Source organism: Pelophylax lessonae (assembly GCF_965119305.1).
Source record: "Pelophylax lessonae genome assembly, chromosome: 9".
Classification (NCBI taxonomy): domain Eukaryota; kingdom Metazoa; phylum Chordata; class Amphibia; order Anura; family Ranidae; genus Pelophylax; species Pelophylax lessonae.
The window spans coordinates 256969177-256988260 of NC_138776.1; the positions used below are offsets into that span (position 1 = coordinate 256969177).

At 47.0% G+C, this 19084-nt stretch overlaps 1 protein-coding gene across 1 annotated transcript in view; it reads right to left on the minus strand.

Annotated features, from left to right (window-relative positions):
* LOC309564399 (uncharacterized protein) overlaps nucleotides 1-19084 on the minus strand; it is a 252084-nt gene extending 233000 nt beyond the window's left edge. Inside the window, exons 1-3 of the mRNA XM_082269027.1 lie at nucleotides 18992-19084; nucleotides 18689-18859; nucleotides 18479-18602 (exon numbers count right to left, since the gene is read on the minus strand). Of these exons, the coding sequence (XP_082125153.1) occupies nucleotides 18479-18602; nucleotides 18689-18859; nucleotides 18992-19069 (373 nt within the window). The 5' untranslated portion in view covers nucleotides 19070-19084. The remainder of the gene's footprint in view (nucleotides 1-18478; nucleotides 18603-18688; nucleotides 18860-18991) is intronic.

Sequence of the window (19084 nt, forward strand, 5' to 3'; positions counted from 1 at the left end):
GTGTCGGCTCCCTGGCGGGATAGGGCACGTCCAAACTCGAACACGTCCAATCCCATCTCTGTTTATCAGCTGTCTGGATCCTAAATTTACCTTCTGGTATAATAATATACTGTATGTATGTATATATATATATATATTAGTTTTTTTTTTCACTTCGTTTAACAACTTTTGTAGTAAAAATGAATTACAGGATCACCTGCTCTGGTGTTCCTGGAGGTCAGGGCAGATATGTGACAAACTTTTAGCTGCATTTTGTGCACATTTATAATTTTTTTAATATTTATTTTAATTGTTGTTTTTTTCTGCTTGATTTTTTTCCATGCGCAGAAGTGAACATGGGTTAGCTGTGCAATGAAGTCAGGACTCTGGGATTTGTACACGGCCATCAATTTCAGTTTTGGTACAGCTTTCTGAAGACGGGTCCCCCTCTCCAGCTCTTTCACCCCTTCCTCTCCAGCTCTTTCACCCCTTCCTCTCCAGCTCTTTCCCCGCTTCCTCTCCAGCTCTTTCCCCGCTTCCTCTCCAGCTCTTTCCCCGCTTTCTCTCCAGCTCTTTCACCTCTTTCACCCCTTTCTCTCCAGCTCTTTCACTGCTTCCTCTCCAGCTCTTTCACCCCTTCCTCTCCAGCTCTTTCACCACTTCCTCTCCCGCTCTTTCCCCGCTTCCTCTCCAGCTCTTTCCCCGATTCCTCTCCAGCCCTTTCCCCGCTTCCTCTCTAGCTCTTTCCCCGCTTCCTCTCCAGCTCTTTTACCCCTTCCTCTCCAGTTCTTTCCCCGATTCCTCCCCAGCTCTTCCACTGCTTCCTCTCCAGCTCTTTCATTGCTTCCTCTCCAGCTCTTTCCCCGCTTCCTCTCCAGCTCTTTCACCGCTTCCTCTCCAGCTCTTTCCCTGCTTCCTCTCCATCACTTTCACCCCTTCCTCCCTAGCTCTTTCTCTGCTTCCTCTCCAGCTCTTTCACCGCTTCCTCTCCAGCTCTTTCACCGCTTCCTCTCCAGCTCTTTCACCTCTTCCTCTCCAGCTCTTTCACCTCTTCCTCTCCAGCTCTTTCACCTCTTCCTCGCCAGCTCTTTCCCCGATTCCTCCCCAGCTCTTTCACTGCTTCCTCTCCAGCTCTTTCCCCGCTTCCTCTCTAGCTCTTTCACCCCTTCCTCTCCAGCTCTTTCCCCACTTCCTCTCCAGTTCTTTCCCCGATTCCTCTCCAGCTCTTTCACTGCTTCCTCTCCAGCTCTTTCATCGCTTCCTCTCCAGCTCTTTCCCCGCTTCCTCTCCAGCTCTTTTCACCGCTTCCTCTCCAGCTCTTTCCCTGCTTCCTCTCCATCACCTTCACCCCTTCCTCCCTAGCTCTTTCTCTGCTTCCTCTCCAGCTCTTTCACCGCTTCCTCTCCAGCTCTTTCACCTCTTCCTCTCCAGCTCTTTCACCTCTTCCTCTCCAGCTCTTTCACCTCTTCCTCTCCAGCTCTTTCCCCGCTTCCTCTCCAGCTCTTTCCCCGATTCCTCTCCAGCCCTTTCCCCGCTTCCTCTCTAGCTCTTTCCCCGCTTCTTCTCCAGCTCTTTCACCGCTTCCTCTCCAGCTCTTTCACCTCTTCCTCTCCAGCTCTTTCACCTCTTCCTCTCCAGCTCTTTCACCTCTTCCTCGCCAGCTCTTTCCCCGCTTCCTCTCCAGCTCTTTCCCCGCTTCCTCTCTAGCTCTTTCACCCCTTCCTCTCCAACTCTTTCCCCACTTCCTCTCCAGTTCTTTCCCCGATTCCTCTCCAGCTCTTTCACTGCTTCCTCTCCAGCTCTTTCATCGCTTCCTCTCCAGCTCTTTCCCCGCTTCCTCTCCAGCTCTTTTCACCGCTTCCTCTCCAGCTCTTTCCCTGCTTCCTCTCCATCACCTTCACCCCTTCCTCCCTAGCTCTTTCTCTGCTTCCTCTCCAGCTCTTTCACCGCTTCCTCTCCAGCTCTTTCACCTCTTCCTCTCCAGCTCTTTCACCTCTTCCTCTCCCGCTCTTTCCCCGCTTTCTCTCCAGCTCTTTCCCCGCTTCCTCTCTAGCAGTGTTAATTTTGGCAGCAAATTTCAATTTAGTTTTAGTCTTAGTCTTAGGACTAAAATGGCATTTTAGTTTTAGTCCTATTTTAGTCTTCTGCAAGTGTTTTAGTTTTAGTCGTATTTAGTCGACTAAAACTCCAGTATATTTTAGTCGACTAAAACGCCCTACATTTTAGTCGACTAAAACTCATTTTAGTCATCTATAATCAAATGGGTGTAGTTCACTTGTAATTTGTAATGCATTATTTAAGCATTTCTCTACAATTTCTAAACTCATTATATACTACTGCTGGTCCTGGAGTGAAAAATCTAATATGTTATTATTTATGCTTTGAGCATGCACCAGTGTTAATTTTTGGCAGCAAATTTCGATTTAGTTTTAGTTATAGTCTTTTGACTAAAATGCCATTTTAGTTTTAGTCGTATTTTAGTCTTAAGACTAAAATGCCATTTTAGTTTTAGTCGTATTTTAGTCATCTGAATTGTGTTAGTCGACGAAAACGTTTTAGTCGGTTTTAGTCGACGAAATTAACACTGCTCTCTAGCTCTTTCACCCCTTCCTCTCCAGCTCTTTCCCCACTTCCTCTCCAGTTCTTTCCCTGATTCCTCTCCAGCTCTTTCACTGCTTCCTCTCCAGCTCTTTCATAGCTTCCTGTCCAGCTCTTTCCCCGCTTCCTCTCCAGCTCTTTCACCTCTTCCTCTCCAGCTCTTTCCCTGCTTCCTCTCCATCACTTTCACCCCTTCCTCCCTAGCTCTTTCTCTGCTTCCTCTCCAGCTCTTTCACCGCTTCCTCTCCAGCTCTTTCACCTCTTCCTCTCCAGCTCTTTCACCTCTTCCTCTCCAGCTCTTTCACCTCTTCCTCGCCAGCTCTTTCCCCGCTTCCTCGCCAGCTCTTTCCCCGCTTCCTCTCCAGCTCTTTCACCCCTTCCTCTCCAGCTCTTTCCCCGATTCCTGTCCAGCTCTTTCCCTGCTTCCTCTCCAGCTCTTTCACCCCTTCCTCTCCAGCTCTTTCACCCCTTCCTCTCCAGCTCTTTCCTTGCTTCCTCTCCAGCTCTTTCACCCCTTCCTCTCCAGCTCTTTCCCCGTTTCCTCTCCAGCTCTCTCCCCGCTTTAAAACAATGTGGGTTTGTGGCGCGCTTCAGAAGTGAAATGTTAAAATATTAGATGATGTGATAGATATTTAAATTATTAAACTCAATAAAGTGCTATTTTTTTAAAATGACATATTCTTTTGGCTGGGGTATATTTCCACTTCAAATATAAACGTAATGACGTAAATAAATAAATGTATAAACAATCTGTGTTCCCTCTATACCGTGTTAAACATATTTAAAAGTGCTGAGTGCTTTCAATCTTCAAAAAATATTAAAGACAACCAATAAATACGTATTCCAATTGAACAATGTGCAAATAGTTGCTCCAAAAAATATAAAGTGCTTTGTGCTTTCACTCTTAAATCAATATAAATTAAATTAATAAGGTGCAGTGTTCATTAGTGTCCATTAAATATCATCCACAATATGGTGTAATTCAACTCAATCTCTTCAACTTTAAAAACCAAAACGTGCTTCTGTGCAGATAAAAGTGCTGTGACTTGCTGCCTCCACCAGGTGTCACATCTAGGTGCTCTAAACTCTCACCTTGATAAGGTGTAAAATACGCCTGTGTATATAGGTTAGCCTTCGGGGTGATAATTAGGGGCTTTCACTCTTTCCAATATCCTATTCCTGCTTCCGGGTAATCCTGTTCTGTCCGTTATGTGGCTGTAGGTAGTCTTTTTAGGAGGTATGCAGGATAGTTCAATCCCTGGGTTTAGTGGAGATGGATGGTGATGGTGGCTGCAGGCTTTATACAGAGCTAGAAGGACTCTTAATACTTTTATCTTCACTTTAAGTTTAAAGCAGGTTTATCAATTCCAATTCAGAATGCCGCAATCATGTGTTTGTAGTCCTTTAAGGTCCTTGTTCAAAGGTAAGTGTCCTTTCTGGAACAAAACATTGGGATCCAAGTTTTCAGGGATCAGACGTCTGATAAGAAGGAAACATACACTACCTCAGATAGCGCAGGAACCACCCATACACATAAGATTCTCTCCCCGCTTCCTCCCCAGACAAAGACCTAGCTTCTCCTCTAGGGATGTACTACCTGTCCTCAAAACACACAAGCAAGTTAATGAGCGGTGTATTTGCATGTGAATGAGCTATGGAGTTTGCACAATAATAAGCGGTGTCTCATTCCCGGGACACAAACATGGCAGGACAACTAAACAAATTGTAGAACTGTATAGGCAAACAGGAAGCAGTTGGTATATTTGCGGACCTAGGCATTTACTGGTGGTGGGAATCCCTCATAATGGGTGCAGTAGGTGTACAGACCCGGGAACTCAGCACAGGGATGGTGGGAAACTGCCATTCCACTCCCTGACAGCGAGGTGTGAGGTTGCTGGTTCCTTAGCTCGTTGGCTTCCAGAAGCCAGGGGCTAGAGTTGCTTCTCTGCCCCAGGAAGGATGCTGGATCCTGGGGAGGACCCTGGCGGGGGCCCCCTGGATAGGCCTGAGGCTATGGAAGACATGGAGCTCGGCCCAAGGAGGGGTGAATCCCTGCCTACCTTTAGACGGAGGACTGTTGAAAAGCTGAGGCGGATTGAGAAAGAGGAGGAGAAATTGGCAATTTTGAAAGTAGAATTTAAAAAGAAAAAGTTGTATTGTGCCAAACTGTACAGTAAGAAGAGACCGGCTCTGAGGCCTGAATTGAAGGACTTGGAGCAAGCTTTGAGGAAGCAGAAAGAGTTGGTGAGCTCTCTGAAGGAAAGCTGTGAAGCACTTCAGGAGAAATACAGGAATGAGGAACGTTTCAGCCGTATGAGGAGAGGAGCCGTTTCCAGCATGGAGAGTGACCCAGGCAGTGAAGAGATGCAGGTACCGACAGAGTCAGCAGAGAGTGAGAAAGTGGGCCCGGAGGATGAGCCCAGCTTTTCGACACCTCACACATCTGCTGAGCCCCCAATGGCGGAGGCCTCTGTCTCCCTCCCTCTGCAGCAGCAATGTGGAACATCTGAGCAGGAGGTTGAGGGGGGTACTGGCATGTTGGAGTTCGTCGCTGAGCTGGAATCCCCTCTGGATGGAAGAAAGTTCCATTTTTCTGCAGATTCCCCAGATGAGGAGATGGATACCGTTCCTCGCCCTATGAAAGAGAGACCCGTGGAGAGAGGAAGATTCACCATTAAGCCTGCAACAACCAGGAGGGAGTTTGATCCCACCATCAGCCATGACACTGCAGAGGTAACACAGCAAGCAGGTACAGTGTGTGTGCAAAGTGGTGATATGAACTTTATTAATGACAATGTGCTTGCTGAGGGTTGTAGTGCTATGGGCTGTCAGCCCACACCCATAGACAAAGTGCAGCATGCAGTGCAACCTGATGCACCTGCTGAAAAAATTCCACTTTTAAATGCAAGTGGTGAGAAAATTGGAAAAAACTGTGAGCTTCTGGTTGAAGAGTCTGCAGAGAGGAGCACCACGGACATTGCAGAGGCTTTGCCTGGACCAAATACAGTGGCTGTTCCTGAGCATGGTGGAGGAGATGCTGGGAGCAGTAGTACTATAACTTTTTTGGAGTTTGCAGTAGACAAGGCTGTGATTGAACCCAGGAAAGCAGCTGAGTGCTCAGAGAAGGGGGAGGGGGTGGGTCTTGTCTCTGCTGCTCCAAAGACTGCAAGGGTTGATTCAGGCTCCTTGTCATCAGGTGTGGTTGGGTCTAAAGACAATGCTGTAATTGCTGATGTTTCTGGGAGGAAAACCTATGCTGGTGCTGCTGAAGGGTTTGGGAGGGGGGTGCAAGCAGGGAAGGAGCATGGAAATGTTTTATCTTCCTCATTATTTAAAAGGAGGAATGTGGTACAGCTCAGATGGGAAGGCGAAGGTATTCCGCCATATAGGAGAGCTGTGGTTGATAAGATTCTGCAGATGGGCTTTAAACCTGCAGATATCTTTGCCCTGATCAGTCCGACCGGCTCCTATGAGTACGATTTGTCCTTTGTCCGTCCGGAGTCTTTGGACATATTTTGGGAGAAATATGAACATGTGTGTAGGAGCCTGCCGGACTGGAAAGGGCTCATCCCCAAAGTTGTGTCACGTCAGCCACTTATTAAAATGGTGACGATTCTTGTGCGCAATGAGTCCATACCGCAAGGGGATTTATCTGTATGGCTGAGGAGATATGGAGACATCCTGAGCCCCTTACACAAAATTATGGATGATCGAGGAATATGGACGGGGGGATGGTCTGTGCAGCTAAAACTAAGAGTCATGGATAATGTCATCCAGCATCTGCCATCCTCAGCTTTCCTGGGGAGGGACAGACTGACCATCTTCTATCCAGGCCAGCCAAAGCTGTGTAATAAGTGTGGGGATAAAGGGCACTTTGCATCCTCCTGTCCAGTAATGAAATGCTCTCTGTGTCAGGATTTAGGGCATTTGGCAAAAGATTGCAATATTATAAGGTGCAACTTGTGCAATGCAGTTGGGCATCCTTATAGCCAGTGTCCTGAGGCAGTACACAACCAGCCTGAGCTCATGAGAGAGTTTTTCCATCTGGACATGGAGGATGTTCAGAGCTCAGCAGCTAGGGTGCCTGCGATTCCCTCCGAGACTGTACCAATACCCAGTGTGTCAGTGTCTTCCCAGTCTGTGGTGCCCCAGTCTGTACCAATACCCAGTGTGTCAGTGTCTTCCCAGTCTGTGGTGCCCCAGTCTGTGCCAATGCCCAGTGTGTCAGTGTCTTCTCAGTCTGTGGTGCCCCAGTCTGTGCCGATTCCCAGTGTGTCAGTGTCTTCCCAGTCTGTATGTAAGGTATCGGTTACTAAGAATATGTCCAATCTTTCTGTGTCTATGTCTTCCAAAATTGCAGAGGCGGCAAGAGGTGCTGAGGCAGGGGCATCAAGTACAGTGCCAGTCCCCTCCCCTAGACATTGCAGGGCTTCTATTAGGGACCATGGGGTGCAGAGGAGTGGGGAGAATGGTGAAGAGGCTGGCCTGGTGGTAGATCAGGTAAGGGAGAGTGGGGGTGAAGGGGAGGGTGAGAGTGGGGAAACTGTTATTTCCAATTTGTCCAAGGGGGATGTGGAATGGTTGGAGGAGAAAAGAAAGAAGGGCAAAAGAAGGAAAAAACAGTGTTCAGCTACCCACAGTCCTGAGGTTTTGCCTTTGACAAATAAGTTTGGGGTCCTGTCAGATGATGACGATGAATGGGACTTGTTGAGTACAGAATCTTCCATGGATGATGAGTCGCAGAGTGCATTGAAGCGCATTGGTTCTCCAGGGGGAGAGAGTAGTCAGGCTAAGAAACGGCTGCCTCAATTATCCGTTAAAAGTGGAACCCAATAATGTTATCAGCTTAAAATCAGTCATAAAATATAATTTTTGATTAAAGGCTCCATGCATGGTGATGTTCCTTAGTCTGGCTCTCTCGTAGGGTTTATGCTGTGTGCAATTTGGTTTATTTATTATGTTCTTGTTTTGTATAGTTATATTCAATTATTTTGTAAATATGTTATTTATTATGGTTTTATTGTATATAAGTTGATTGTTTGTAAGAATTTCCAATAAACAAAATTAACCCCTCATAATGGGCACAGCAGGTGTACAGACCCAGGAAAGCAAGAAAGGGATAATAGGAACCCCTTTATAATGGGCACAGCAGGAGTACAGACCCGGGAACTTAGCAAAGGGATGATGGGAACCCCTCATAATGGGCACATCAAGTGAACATTGCCAGGAACTCAGCCCAGGGATGGTGGGAACCCCTCATAATGAGGACAGTAGGTGTACAGACCCGGGAACTCAGCAGAGGCATGGTGGGAACCCCTCATAATGGACACAGCAGGTGTACAGACCCGGTAACTCAGCACGGGGATGGTGGGAACCCCTCATAATGGGCACAGTAGGTGTACTACAGACCCGCAAACTCAGCACAGGGATGGTGGGAAACTGCCATTCCACTCCCTGACAGCGAGGTGTGAGGTTGCTGGTTCCTTAGCTCGTGTGCTTCCAGAAGCCAGGGGCTAGAGTTGCTTCTCTGCCCCAGGAAGGATGCTGGATCCTGGGGAGGACCCTGGCGGGGGCCCCCTGGATAGGCCTGAGACTATGGAAGACATGGAGCTCGGCCGAAGGAGGGGTGAATCCCTGCCTACCTTTAGACGGAGGACTGTTGAAAAGCTGAGGCGGATTGAGAAAGAGGAGGAGAAATTGGCAACTTTGAAAGTAGAATTTAAAAAGAAAAAGTTGTATTGTGCCAAACTGTACAGTAAGAAGAGACCGGCTCTGAGGCCTGAATTGAAGGACTTAGAGCAAGCTTTGAGGAAGCAGAAAGAGTTGGTGAGCTCTCTGAAGGAAAGCTGTGAAGCACTTCAGGAGAAATACAGGAATGAGGAGCGTTTCAGCCGTATGAGGAGAGGAGCCGTTTCCAGCATGGAGAGTGACCCAGTCAGTGAGGAGATTCAGGTACCGACAGAGTCAGCAGAGAGTGAGAAAGTGGGCCCGGAGGATGAGCCCAGCTCTTCAACACCTCAAACATCTGCTGAGCCCCCAATGGCGGAGGCCTCTGTCTCCCTCCCTCTGCAGCAGCAATGTGGAACATCTGAGCAGGAGGTTGAGGGGGGTACTGGCATGTTGGAGTTCGTCGCTGAGCTGGAATCCCCTCTGGATGGAAGAAAGTTCCATTTTTCTGCAGATTCCCCAGATGAGGAGATGGATACCGTTCCTCGCCCTATGAGAGAGAGACCTGTGGAGAGAGGAAAATTCACCATTAAGCCTGCAACATCCAGGAGGGAGTTTGATCCCGCCATTAACCATGACACTGCAGAGGTAACACAGAAAGCAGGTACAGTGTGTGTGCAAGGTGGTGATGTGAACTTTAATGACAATGTGCTTGCTGAGGGTTGTAGTGCTATGGGCTGTCAGCCCACACCCATAGACAATGTGCAGCATGCAGTGCAACCTGATACACCTGCTGAAAAAATTCCACTTTTAAATGCAAGTGGTGAGAAAATTGGAAAAAACTGTGTGTTTCTGGTTGAAGAGTCTGCAGAGAGGAGCACCACGGACATTGCAGAGGCTTTGCCTGGACCAAATACAGTGGCTGTTCCTGAGCATGGTGGAGGAGATGCTGGGAGCAGTAGTACTATAACTTTTTTGGAGTCTGCAGTAGACAAGGCTGTGATTGAACCCAGGAAAGCAGCTGAGTGCTCAGAGAAGGGGGAGGGGGTGGGTCTTGTCTCTGCTGCTCCAAAGACTGCAAGGGTTGATTCAGGCTCCTTGTCATCAGGTGTGGTTGTGTCTAAAGACAATGCTGTAATTGCTGATGTTTCTGGGAGGAAAACCTATGCTGGTGCTGCTGAAGGGTTTGGGAGGGGGGTGCAAGCAGGGAAGGAGCATGGAAATGTTTCATCTTCCTCATTATTTAAAAGGAGGAATGTGGTACAGCTCAGATGGGAAGGCGAAGGTATTCCGCCATATAGGAGAGCTGTGGTTGATAAGATTCTGCAGATGGGCTTTAAACCTGCAGATATCTTTGCCCTGATCAGTCCGACCGGCTCCTATGAGTACGATTTGTCCTTTGTCCGTCCGGAGTCTTTGGACATATTTTGGGAGAAATATGAACATGTGTATAGGAGCCTGCCGGACTGGAAAGGGCTCATCCCCAAAGTTGTGTCACGTCAGCCACTTATTAAAATGGTGACGATTCTTGTGCGCAATGAATCCATACCGCAAGGGGATTTATCTGTATGGCTGAGGAGATATGGAGACATCCTGAGCCCCTTACACAAAATTATGGATGATCGAGGAATATGGACGGGGGGATGGTCTGTGCAGCTAAAACTGAGGGTTATTGATAATGTCATCCAGCATCTGCCATCCTCAGCTTTCCTAGGGAGGGACAGACTGACCATCTTCTATCCAGGCCAGCCAAAGCTGTGCAATAAGTGTGGGGATAAAGGGCACTTTGCATCCTCCTGTCCAGTAATGAAATGCTCTCTGTGTCAGGATTTAGGGCATTTGGCAAAGGATTGCAATATTATAAGGTGCAACTTGTGCAATGCGGTTGGGCATCCTTATAGCCAGTGTCCTGAGGCAGTACACAACCAGCCTGAGCTCATGAGAGAGTTTTTCCGTCTGGACATGGAGGATGCTCAGAGCTCAGCAGCTAGGGTGCCTGCGATTCCCTCCGAGACTGTACCAATACCCAGTGTGTCAGTGTCTTCCCAGTCTGTGGTGCCCCAGTCTGTGCCAATGCCCAGTGTGTCAGTGTCTTCCCAGTCTGTGGTGCCCCAGTCTGTGCCAATGCCCAGTGTGTCAGTGTCTTCCCAGTCTGTATGTAAGGTATCGGTTACTAAGAATGTGTCCAATCCTTCTGTGTCTATGTCTTCCAAAATTGCAGAGGCGGCAAGAGGTGCTGAGGCAGGGGCATCAAGTACAGTGCCAGTCCCCTCCCCTAGACATTGCAGGGCTTCCATTAGGGACCATGGGGTGCAGAGGAGTGGGGAGAATGGTGAAGAGGCTGGCCTGGTGGCAGATAAGGTAAGGGAGAGTGGGGGTGAAGGGGAGGGTAAGAGTGGGGAAACTGTTATTTCCAATTTGTCCAAGGATGATACGGAATGGTTGGAGGAGAAAAGAAAGAAGGGCAAAAGAAGGAAAAAAAAGTGTTCAGCTACCCACAGTCCTGAGGTTTTGCCTTTGACAAATAAGTTTGGGGTCCTGTCAGATGATGAATGGGACTTGTTGAGTACAGAATCTTCCATGGATGATGAGTCGCAGGGTGCATTGAAGCGCACTGGTTCTCCAGGGGGAGAGAGTAGTCAGGCTAAGAAACGGCTGCCTCAATTATCTGTTAAAAGTGGCAACCAATAATGTTATCAGCTGAAAATCAGTCCTAAAATATAATTTTTCATTAAAGGCTCCATGCATGGTGATGTTCCTTAGTCTGGCTCTCTCGTAGGGTTTATGCTGTGTGCAATTTGGTTTATTTATTATGTTCTTGTTTTGTATAGTTATATTCAATTATTTTGTAAATATGTTATTTATAATTTATTTATTATGGTTTTATTGTATATAAGTTGATTGATTGTAAGAATTTCCAATAAACAAAATTAACCCCTCATAATGGGCACAGCAGGTGTACAGACCCTTGAACTCAGCACAGAGATGGTGGGAACCCCTCATAATGGGCACAGCAGGGGTACTGTCATGGGAATTCAGCAGATGAATGGTTGGAACCCCTCATAATGGGTGAATCAGGTGTACAGACCCAGGAACTCAGCACAGGGTTGGTGGAAACCCCTCATAATGGGCACAGGAGGTGTACAGAACCGGGAACTCAGCACAGGGATAGTGGGAGACCCTCATAATGGGCACAACAGGTGTACAGACCTGGGAACTCAGCACAGGGATGGTGGGAACCCCTCTCAAAGGGCACAGCAGGTGTACAGACACGGGAACTCAGCACAGGGATGGTGGGAACCCCTCATAATGGGCACAGCAGGTGTACAGATGCGGGAACTCAGCACAGGGATGGTGGAAACCCCTAATTATGGGCACAGAAGACATGCAGACCCAGGAACCCAGCACCGGGATGGTAAGAGCTCCTCAACATGAGCACAGCAGAAGTTCACCCCCCCCCTGCTTTTATTGGTTGAGCATATGGCCCATATGGAGTGTTAGGTGGGGGGAGGATATCTGTACAGCGAGGATCTCCTCACAAATAGTATCAATCTTATTTTTTGAAGTGATTGGCAATCTCCTGGGCAGTGAGTGAGTTAGTTGTGTGGAGGCAGCAGAGGACAAAGAAGAGAGTTGAAGGTACGGAAGGGAGTTAACGAGGGCTGGATGAGAAGGTGGTAATGAGAGTGAGGGGGCAGGAAGAGTATGTTTGGAGGGCAGTTTTATGTTGGTTGAAATCTTTCTGAGACTTTGTCGTACCCCACAGGCACTCAAGAGCGTGGCTGCGTTTTTTTTTAGACTTCTGGTGTCATCTGTTTGCCAAGGTTGTAGGGGCCAGAGCCTGATTCTGTGTGTAGTGAGGAGGGCGAGCTTGTCTAGGGAGGATGACAGGGAATGCGTTGTAGACAGAAGTGGCTAGGTTGGGGCAGGACAGAAGTGAGACTTTATCACAGAGGTTGTCAGTAGCAGAATAGAGGAGAGAAGGGTTTAAATTACGAAGGTTTCTACGAGTTAGATGTTAAACGTCCTTTCTTTATCATACAGATATTCAGGGCTGGGCCAAGGAGTTGGCAGAAGAGATAGTCACTTTAGTGGCTTTGGAAGGAGGGGCAGGGCCGCTGATAGGGGGGGGGGGGGGCATCAGTCCTCCTGTAGGGGGCCCGGGCACACAGGGGGGCCCCAACAGCATTGGGAATTGGTGCAGTTGGGCGGAGGAGCACTTACAGAAGGAAGCCCTGTGCAGCTCTATGCAGCAGCTGAAAGCCAGCTTCTCACACTCCTGCCAGCTTTCAACTACTGCGGGGAGAGACACAGACACCGCGCATCATTCCTGTAATTGCTTCTCTGACACCGATCCCCCTTCCCTGTTCTGCCTGCTCCTGATCCCCCCCCCTCTCCCTGTGTGCCCCCCTTTACTATGCCCCCCACCCCGCAGTGCTGCAGGCTCCCCTACCCTGTAAAAAAAAAACAATTAAACATTTTAATAAATAATTTAAAGAAATTGTAAAATAAAATATTTGTAAACATATTTGACATTTTTATAATAAATCATATTTTTTTTTAAATGTAAAAAACAATTAAAAAGGACTAATTCACACAAGTTCACTGTTTTTAGTGTATCTTCAGTGAAAATATTGTCTTGATATATTCGGGGGGGGGGCGTGCAGTTTCATGAGTATCGAGGTGTTTCTTGTGTGAGAAACATCTGCCACACCGGGAACAGGAAAAGGGTCTCTCGCCGGTGTGAAGTCCCGTAAACTGGGACTTCTTTATAACTGATTTCCCGCACTCACCACAGATAGACAACCACAAAAGATATTCTCTCCGGTGTGTAACCTATGGTGCAGAACAAGTTCAAATTGGAGTTTGAATGCTTTCCCACACCCCAAGCAGGCGAAGGGGCTCTCCGCCATGTGAATTTTCTGGTGAATAAACAGCTGTCCCTTCTGGGTGAAACCTTTCCCGCACTCTGGGCAGCTAAAAGGCTTTTCGCCAGTGTGGCATTTAAAGCGGGTGTTGAGATTTCCTTTATAGGCAAAACATTTCTCGCACTCAGCACAGGGAGAAGGGCTTCTCGCCATTGTGAACCCTCCCATGTAAAACGAGCTGTGATTGGGTTATGCATATATAATCGCACTGTGAGCATGAGAAAATCCTCTCCCCGCTGTGAACTCTCCGATGAACCTGCAGCTCAAAACTGGTTTTGAAGGACTGCGTGCACTCCGAGCACGACAGGGAATTCTCGTCAATGTGAAACTGCAGGTGTTGCTTAAGTCGAAATTTATGAATGAAACCTTTCCCACACTCTGGACAAGAAAACGGCTGCTCGCCTGTGTGGATTCGCTGGTGACCAACGAGCGTTCCTTTCCGTGTGAAACCTTTCCCGCACACTGTACATGTATATGGCCTTTCGCTCAAGTGAGTTCTCTGGTGTGCCTGAAGAGTGTCCTTCCGGGTATAACACTTCCCGCACGTCGTACACGTGTATAACACTCCACCCGTGTGGGTTCGCTGGTGCACAACGAGGGCGTCCTTCCGCTTAAAACTTTTACCGCACTCTGCACAAGTGTAAGGCTTATCGTCCGTGTGGGTCTTCAGGTGGGTAAGAAGGATGATTTTCTCCTTAAAACACTTCCCGCACACCGAACATAAATAGGGCCGCACGCCAGTGTGATGACGCAGATGCCTAAGAAGGTGTGTCTTCCTTCTAAATTTTTTATGGCATTCAGAACACGGAAATCTCTCATCATTTGGTGGATTATCAGAAGATCCTTCAGAATTAGATGGAGCTGAAGACCATGTTGACCCATGAAGGTGGAATTTCGGGTGGAGATTTGGGGTAATCGTTTCTGATTGAATAGGATTACAGGGACTGGTTGACCTATCTGGATGGCCAAGTCTGCTATGTATATATGGAGTGATGGGGTTTGCTTCTGAGGAATGTTCTGCAAAGACGTCATCAACAAATTTACAGTCAGGAGGACATCTCCACAAGGTTTCCTCAACATCTTGTCCACCTGTTGGAAACAAATTTTTCCAAATTAATATTAAAAGCCGGTTGATTCAGACTTTACGCTCAAGGGTTATATACAATAAGACGGTCTAGAAGCTGGTGATTTAAAAAGAAAACCCTGTAACGGAACCGCCGACCCACACTGTACTTGTGGTCTTCCGTCGGTCTACGGCTTCCTTCAGTCTTAAACATAGATACCAAATATTCCAGCCGCCCTCCATACAAAGCTAGCCGTCAACTTAGCTTGTACTAGAATCACTCTTTATTGAACAGTCACACAGAATTTATATACAGCATGGACCTCCCCCTCCTGATCATATTAGCACACATTGGTCAGGGGATGCCTGATTACATTATCATATGCAGATGAAATTGTATACAGAAACAGAATTAACCTGAACCAATTATCTAGCCATCTGGACAGAACAATGTGAGGTCATTAACATTTAACAATGGGACAGGCAGACTTAACACAATCCACATTCCATCTCAATAAATAGACACTAGGACAAGACTGCCAATGACAGTCTGTCCGTCTCCTATACTGAAGTACATGGAGTACACATCTACGTATTGCTATGATTATTTAGGAGTCAGACTTCATGGCAACAGGCTATAGGCCTAACAGTGTAAAGTGGGATTAAATCTTCATATACCTTGAGAGATATTGCTGACAATTATTACTCTCCCACTTGAAGCAATCCAAACCATTGTCTGTCTTTCACCCCCAGTGATGGGGAGTACCGTCACAAACCTGTTCTGAGGTCTCTCAGACTTGTGTCCTAGAAACACTTGTCTCAATCCAGAGCACCATTTGTCATTTCTGCCTGCTGCCTTGTTCCTCTACACTGAGCTGCAGTTTGGCTCGGGTGCCCCCATAGCAAGCAGGAGGGAGGAGCCAGGAGCAGAGAAGAGGAGGATCCGGGCTGCTCTGTGCAAAACCACCTGCACAGAGGAGGTAAGTATGACATTTTTGTTATTTAAAAAAAAAACAAAAAAAAACCCACAAGACTTTACAATCACTTTAATTTCAGCTCCCCGCCCCCTGCTTTCTGAGAGCTCAGACAAGCTGTAAAATTCTGGACTTTGAACCGCTGTAGGGAAAAGGCTGCAGGTAAACAGGTACAGCTTATGTAGGAGGATTTGTTTCATCTCTGTGTATCACCTGAGGCCAGTCACTTCACTTCGTATAGGTAAGGGTTTACAACCACTTTAACCACGGATACAGCTGATTACAGATCGCGGTAAAGGGACAATAACAGCGATCCTTTACCATATGATCAGCTGTGTCAGAGCACATGTAAACAAACTTGCTGGGTATCGGCACTCGTTTCCTCACACACGGTCACAGCAAGAGGAGAGGAGAGCCAGTAACCTGCAATTCTGACAGCACACATTTACACTGATTATCAGTGCAGCCACAACAGTGTCAATCAGTGTTGCTTATCAGTGCAGCCTCATCACTGCCCATCAGTGCAGCCTCATCACTGCACATCTGTGCAGCCTCATTAATGGCAGCCTCATCACTGCCCATCAATGCAACCTCATCATTGCACATCAGTGCAGCCTCATTACTGGCAGCCTCATCACTGCCCATCAGTGCAGGCTTATCACTGGCAGCCTCATCAGTGCAGCCTCATCACTGCCCATCAGTGCACCCTCATCACTGCCCATCAGTGCAGCCTCATCACTGCCCATCAGTGCAGCCTCATCACTGCCAATAAGTGAAGCCTCATCACTGCCTATCAGTGCAGCCTCATCAGCGGACATCAGTGAAGAAGAAAAATTACTTATTTGCAAAATTTTATAACAGAAACTGAAAAAAGAAAAATGTGGAGTTTTTTTTGGTCTTTTTTTGTTTGTTTAGCATTAGAAAAACCCAGTGGTGATTAAATACCACCAAAAGAAAGCTTCATCTGTCTCACAAAAATGATAAAAATGTCACATGGGTACAGCGTTGCATGACCGCACAATTGTCACTTAAATTGTGACAGCGCTGAAAGCTGAAAATTGGCCTGGGCAGGAGGGGGATGAAAGTGTCTAGTATTGAAGGGGTTAATCATTTTATTTCTTAACCACTTTACAACCGGAGGATTTTGCTGTCTTCCGTCCAGGCCACTTTTTGCGATTCGGCGCTGTGCGACTTCAACTGACAATTGCGCGGTCGTGCGACGCCGTACCCAAACGAAATTTACGTCCTTTTTCTCCCACAAACAGAGCTTTCTTTTGGTGGTATTTGATCACCTGTGCGATTTTTACTTTTTGCGCTATAAACAAAAAAAGAGCGTTTATTTTGAAAAAATAACAATATTTTTCACATTTTTTTATATGAAATTCCCCCCAAAAAAGATGTAAAAACCAATTTTTTTAAAAGTTTTTGGCCAATTTGTTTTATGCTACATATGTTTGGTAAAAAAAATCGCAATAAGCGTATTTTGATTGGTTTGCGCAAAAGTTATTGCGTTTACTAACAAAGGGAAAGATTTCTGTCATTTTTGGTGTTTTTTTTTTAACGCGTAATGGCGGCGATCTGCGATTTTTTTTGCGGGACTGCGACATTGCGGCGGACAGACCGGACCCCTGACTGACATTTTTGACACTTTTTGGGGTACCAGTGACATTACTGCAGTAATCAGTGCTATATATATGCACTGTTACTGTAAAAATGACACTGGCAGGGAAGGGGTTAATTTTATTGGAGAGGGAGGGGTTAATGTATGCCTGGTGCTTACTGACGTGTAGGGGGGGAGGTGACTATGTGATTCATGGACAGATCGGATGTCCAGCTATGCTGAACAGTCCGATCTGTCACTCCCTGTCACTATGGAGATCCGCCCGCTGTGTTTACACACAGCGGGCGGATCTCCAGACTCGATCCCCGACGATCGGGTAAGAGCAGCGGCGATCGCCGCTGCTCCTCCCCTGGCCCGACTCCCGCTGTGAATGAAAACAGCGGGAGCGAGCCTCCGGCGGCGCGCAAGCGCCGCCCAGAAGGGGAGGAGTCCAGTCACGTTAATACTACGTGACTGGACGGGAACGAGCCACTCTGCCGCAGTACTATTACCGTGAGCGGTAGTAGAGTGGTTAAAGAGCTGAAGGGCAATACACAATTTTTGGCCTGGAGTATGCGCAGCCTCAAAGAACCTTGATTGCTGGATAAATTAGAGGGCTCTATCTGGCTTGCAGCTTCTAATGCACATTGTGAGAAGCTTACAGTGTGCAGTAAAATCAATGTAATTCAATTCTGTACAGGAGAGGGGCCTGTGGAAAACTAAGGGGAAGGCTGGAGTTTATCTTTAAATAAACTGGCACGTCTAGTTTGCTGGTCTTCCAGGTATAATTGATGATGTAAAGGACTGGTGATAACTGACTTGGTTCATTGAATTTGCAATTCATTTTTGAGTTTAATAAAGATTTATTGTTGAAAAAAAAAAAAAAAAAAGGAATGCGGATTCTTTTTCATGTTTGATCTGCATAGCTTATTTCCACAGAGGTAAGATAATAACTTATTACTTACCTGTGCTGACATCTAGAGAAGGTTCCTCTTCCTTAGCTTCGATCACCACCTCAACCTTCTCTGTAGGCCTCTGATCACTCATCACATCTGGTTGTTCCTTTTTAACTTCAGCTTTTACATTGATCGTTGCCTTTCCCTAAACTCACAAAACAACATAAATATGTGAATACTACTAAAGCAAGATCAGAGATTTAGGGAGTTTTCAGATCTAGGCAGTCAGTTCACCCTACCTGATGATGGTGAGGAATGGTGTGATCTTCCTGTGTGGAATCCCGGGAATACAGAGGACGGGGAGATCTCTCTGGTGGGTTCCCATTACTGGATCCATCTGTAGGAAACACACACACTGACTGAATACATTGTTTCTATGTGTTTATCAGATGATGGGGGGTCTAGGTGGATCCTCCGTACTGCTCTCTCCTTTACAATAAAGTCTCCTCTTACCCGGGGATGTGAGGGGCGGCTGATTCTCCATCATGACGTCCCTGGGGGGATAGAGACAGCAGCAAAGGATAGAGACAGCAGCTTAGAAATGTAAGAGAGGAGCCCTTGGCTCTAGGGGAGTGCACTGTGTCCTAATATTTTATTTTCATTGGGGGGAAAATCTGCAGACAGAAAGAAAGCTAAAAGAGGTTTTAGCCTTCTCCAACTCCACCTGGCATCTCAACGCAACGTCTACCATGTGAAACTCAGTCTCCTCTTACCCAGTGATGTGAGGGGCGGCTGATTCTCCATCATGACGTCCTTGTAGAGATCCTTGTGTCCTTCTAAATACTCCCACTCCTCCATGGAGAAATAGACAGTGACATCCTGACACCTTATAGGAACCTGACACACACAATGATACAGTCACCATCCAGACACATCCCTTGTCTGTTACTGGATAATGTCCCAGAATTCCCGGCACCGCTCACCTCTCCTGTCAGCAGATCAATGATCTTCTGGGTGACTTCTAGAATCTTCTTGAGGTCCTTTGTTTCAGGAGTCTGTGAATGAAGTAGAGGAACTGTGATGAGAGATGATCCAAGAGGTTGGCTGCTGGGTGTCAGTCGCTTTCCAGATGTCTTCTTCTGCACTTCATAAACCTGAGTAAAAAGACACTAATAGTAATTGCCATAAAACTTCCAAAATCCTCCTTACCAGTCAGGTCTGGTTTTTTTTAAATTATTTTTAGGAGGTAATAGTGATGTCATGTGACCTCCCAGAATCCTCCTCACCTCTCCGGTCAGCAGGTACATGATCTCCAGGGTGAGGTCCAATATCCGCTCGGTTATTTGACTTTGGCCTTTGTCCATCCTTATTGGGGTGGT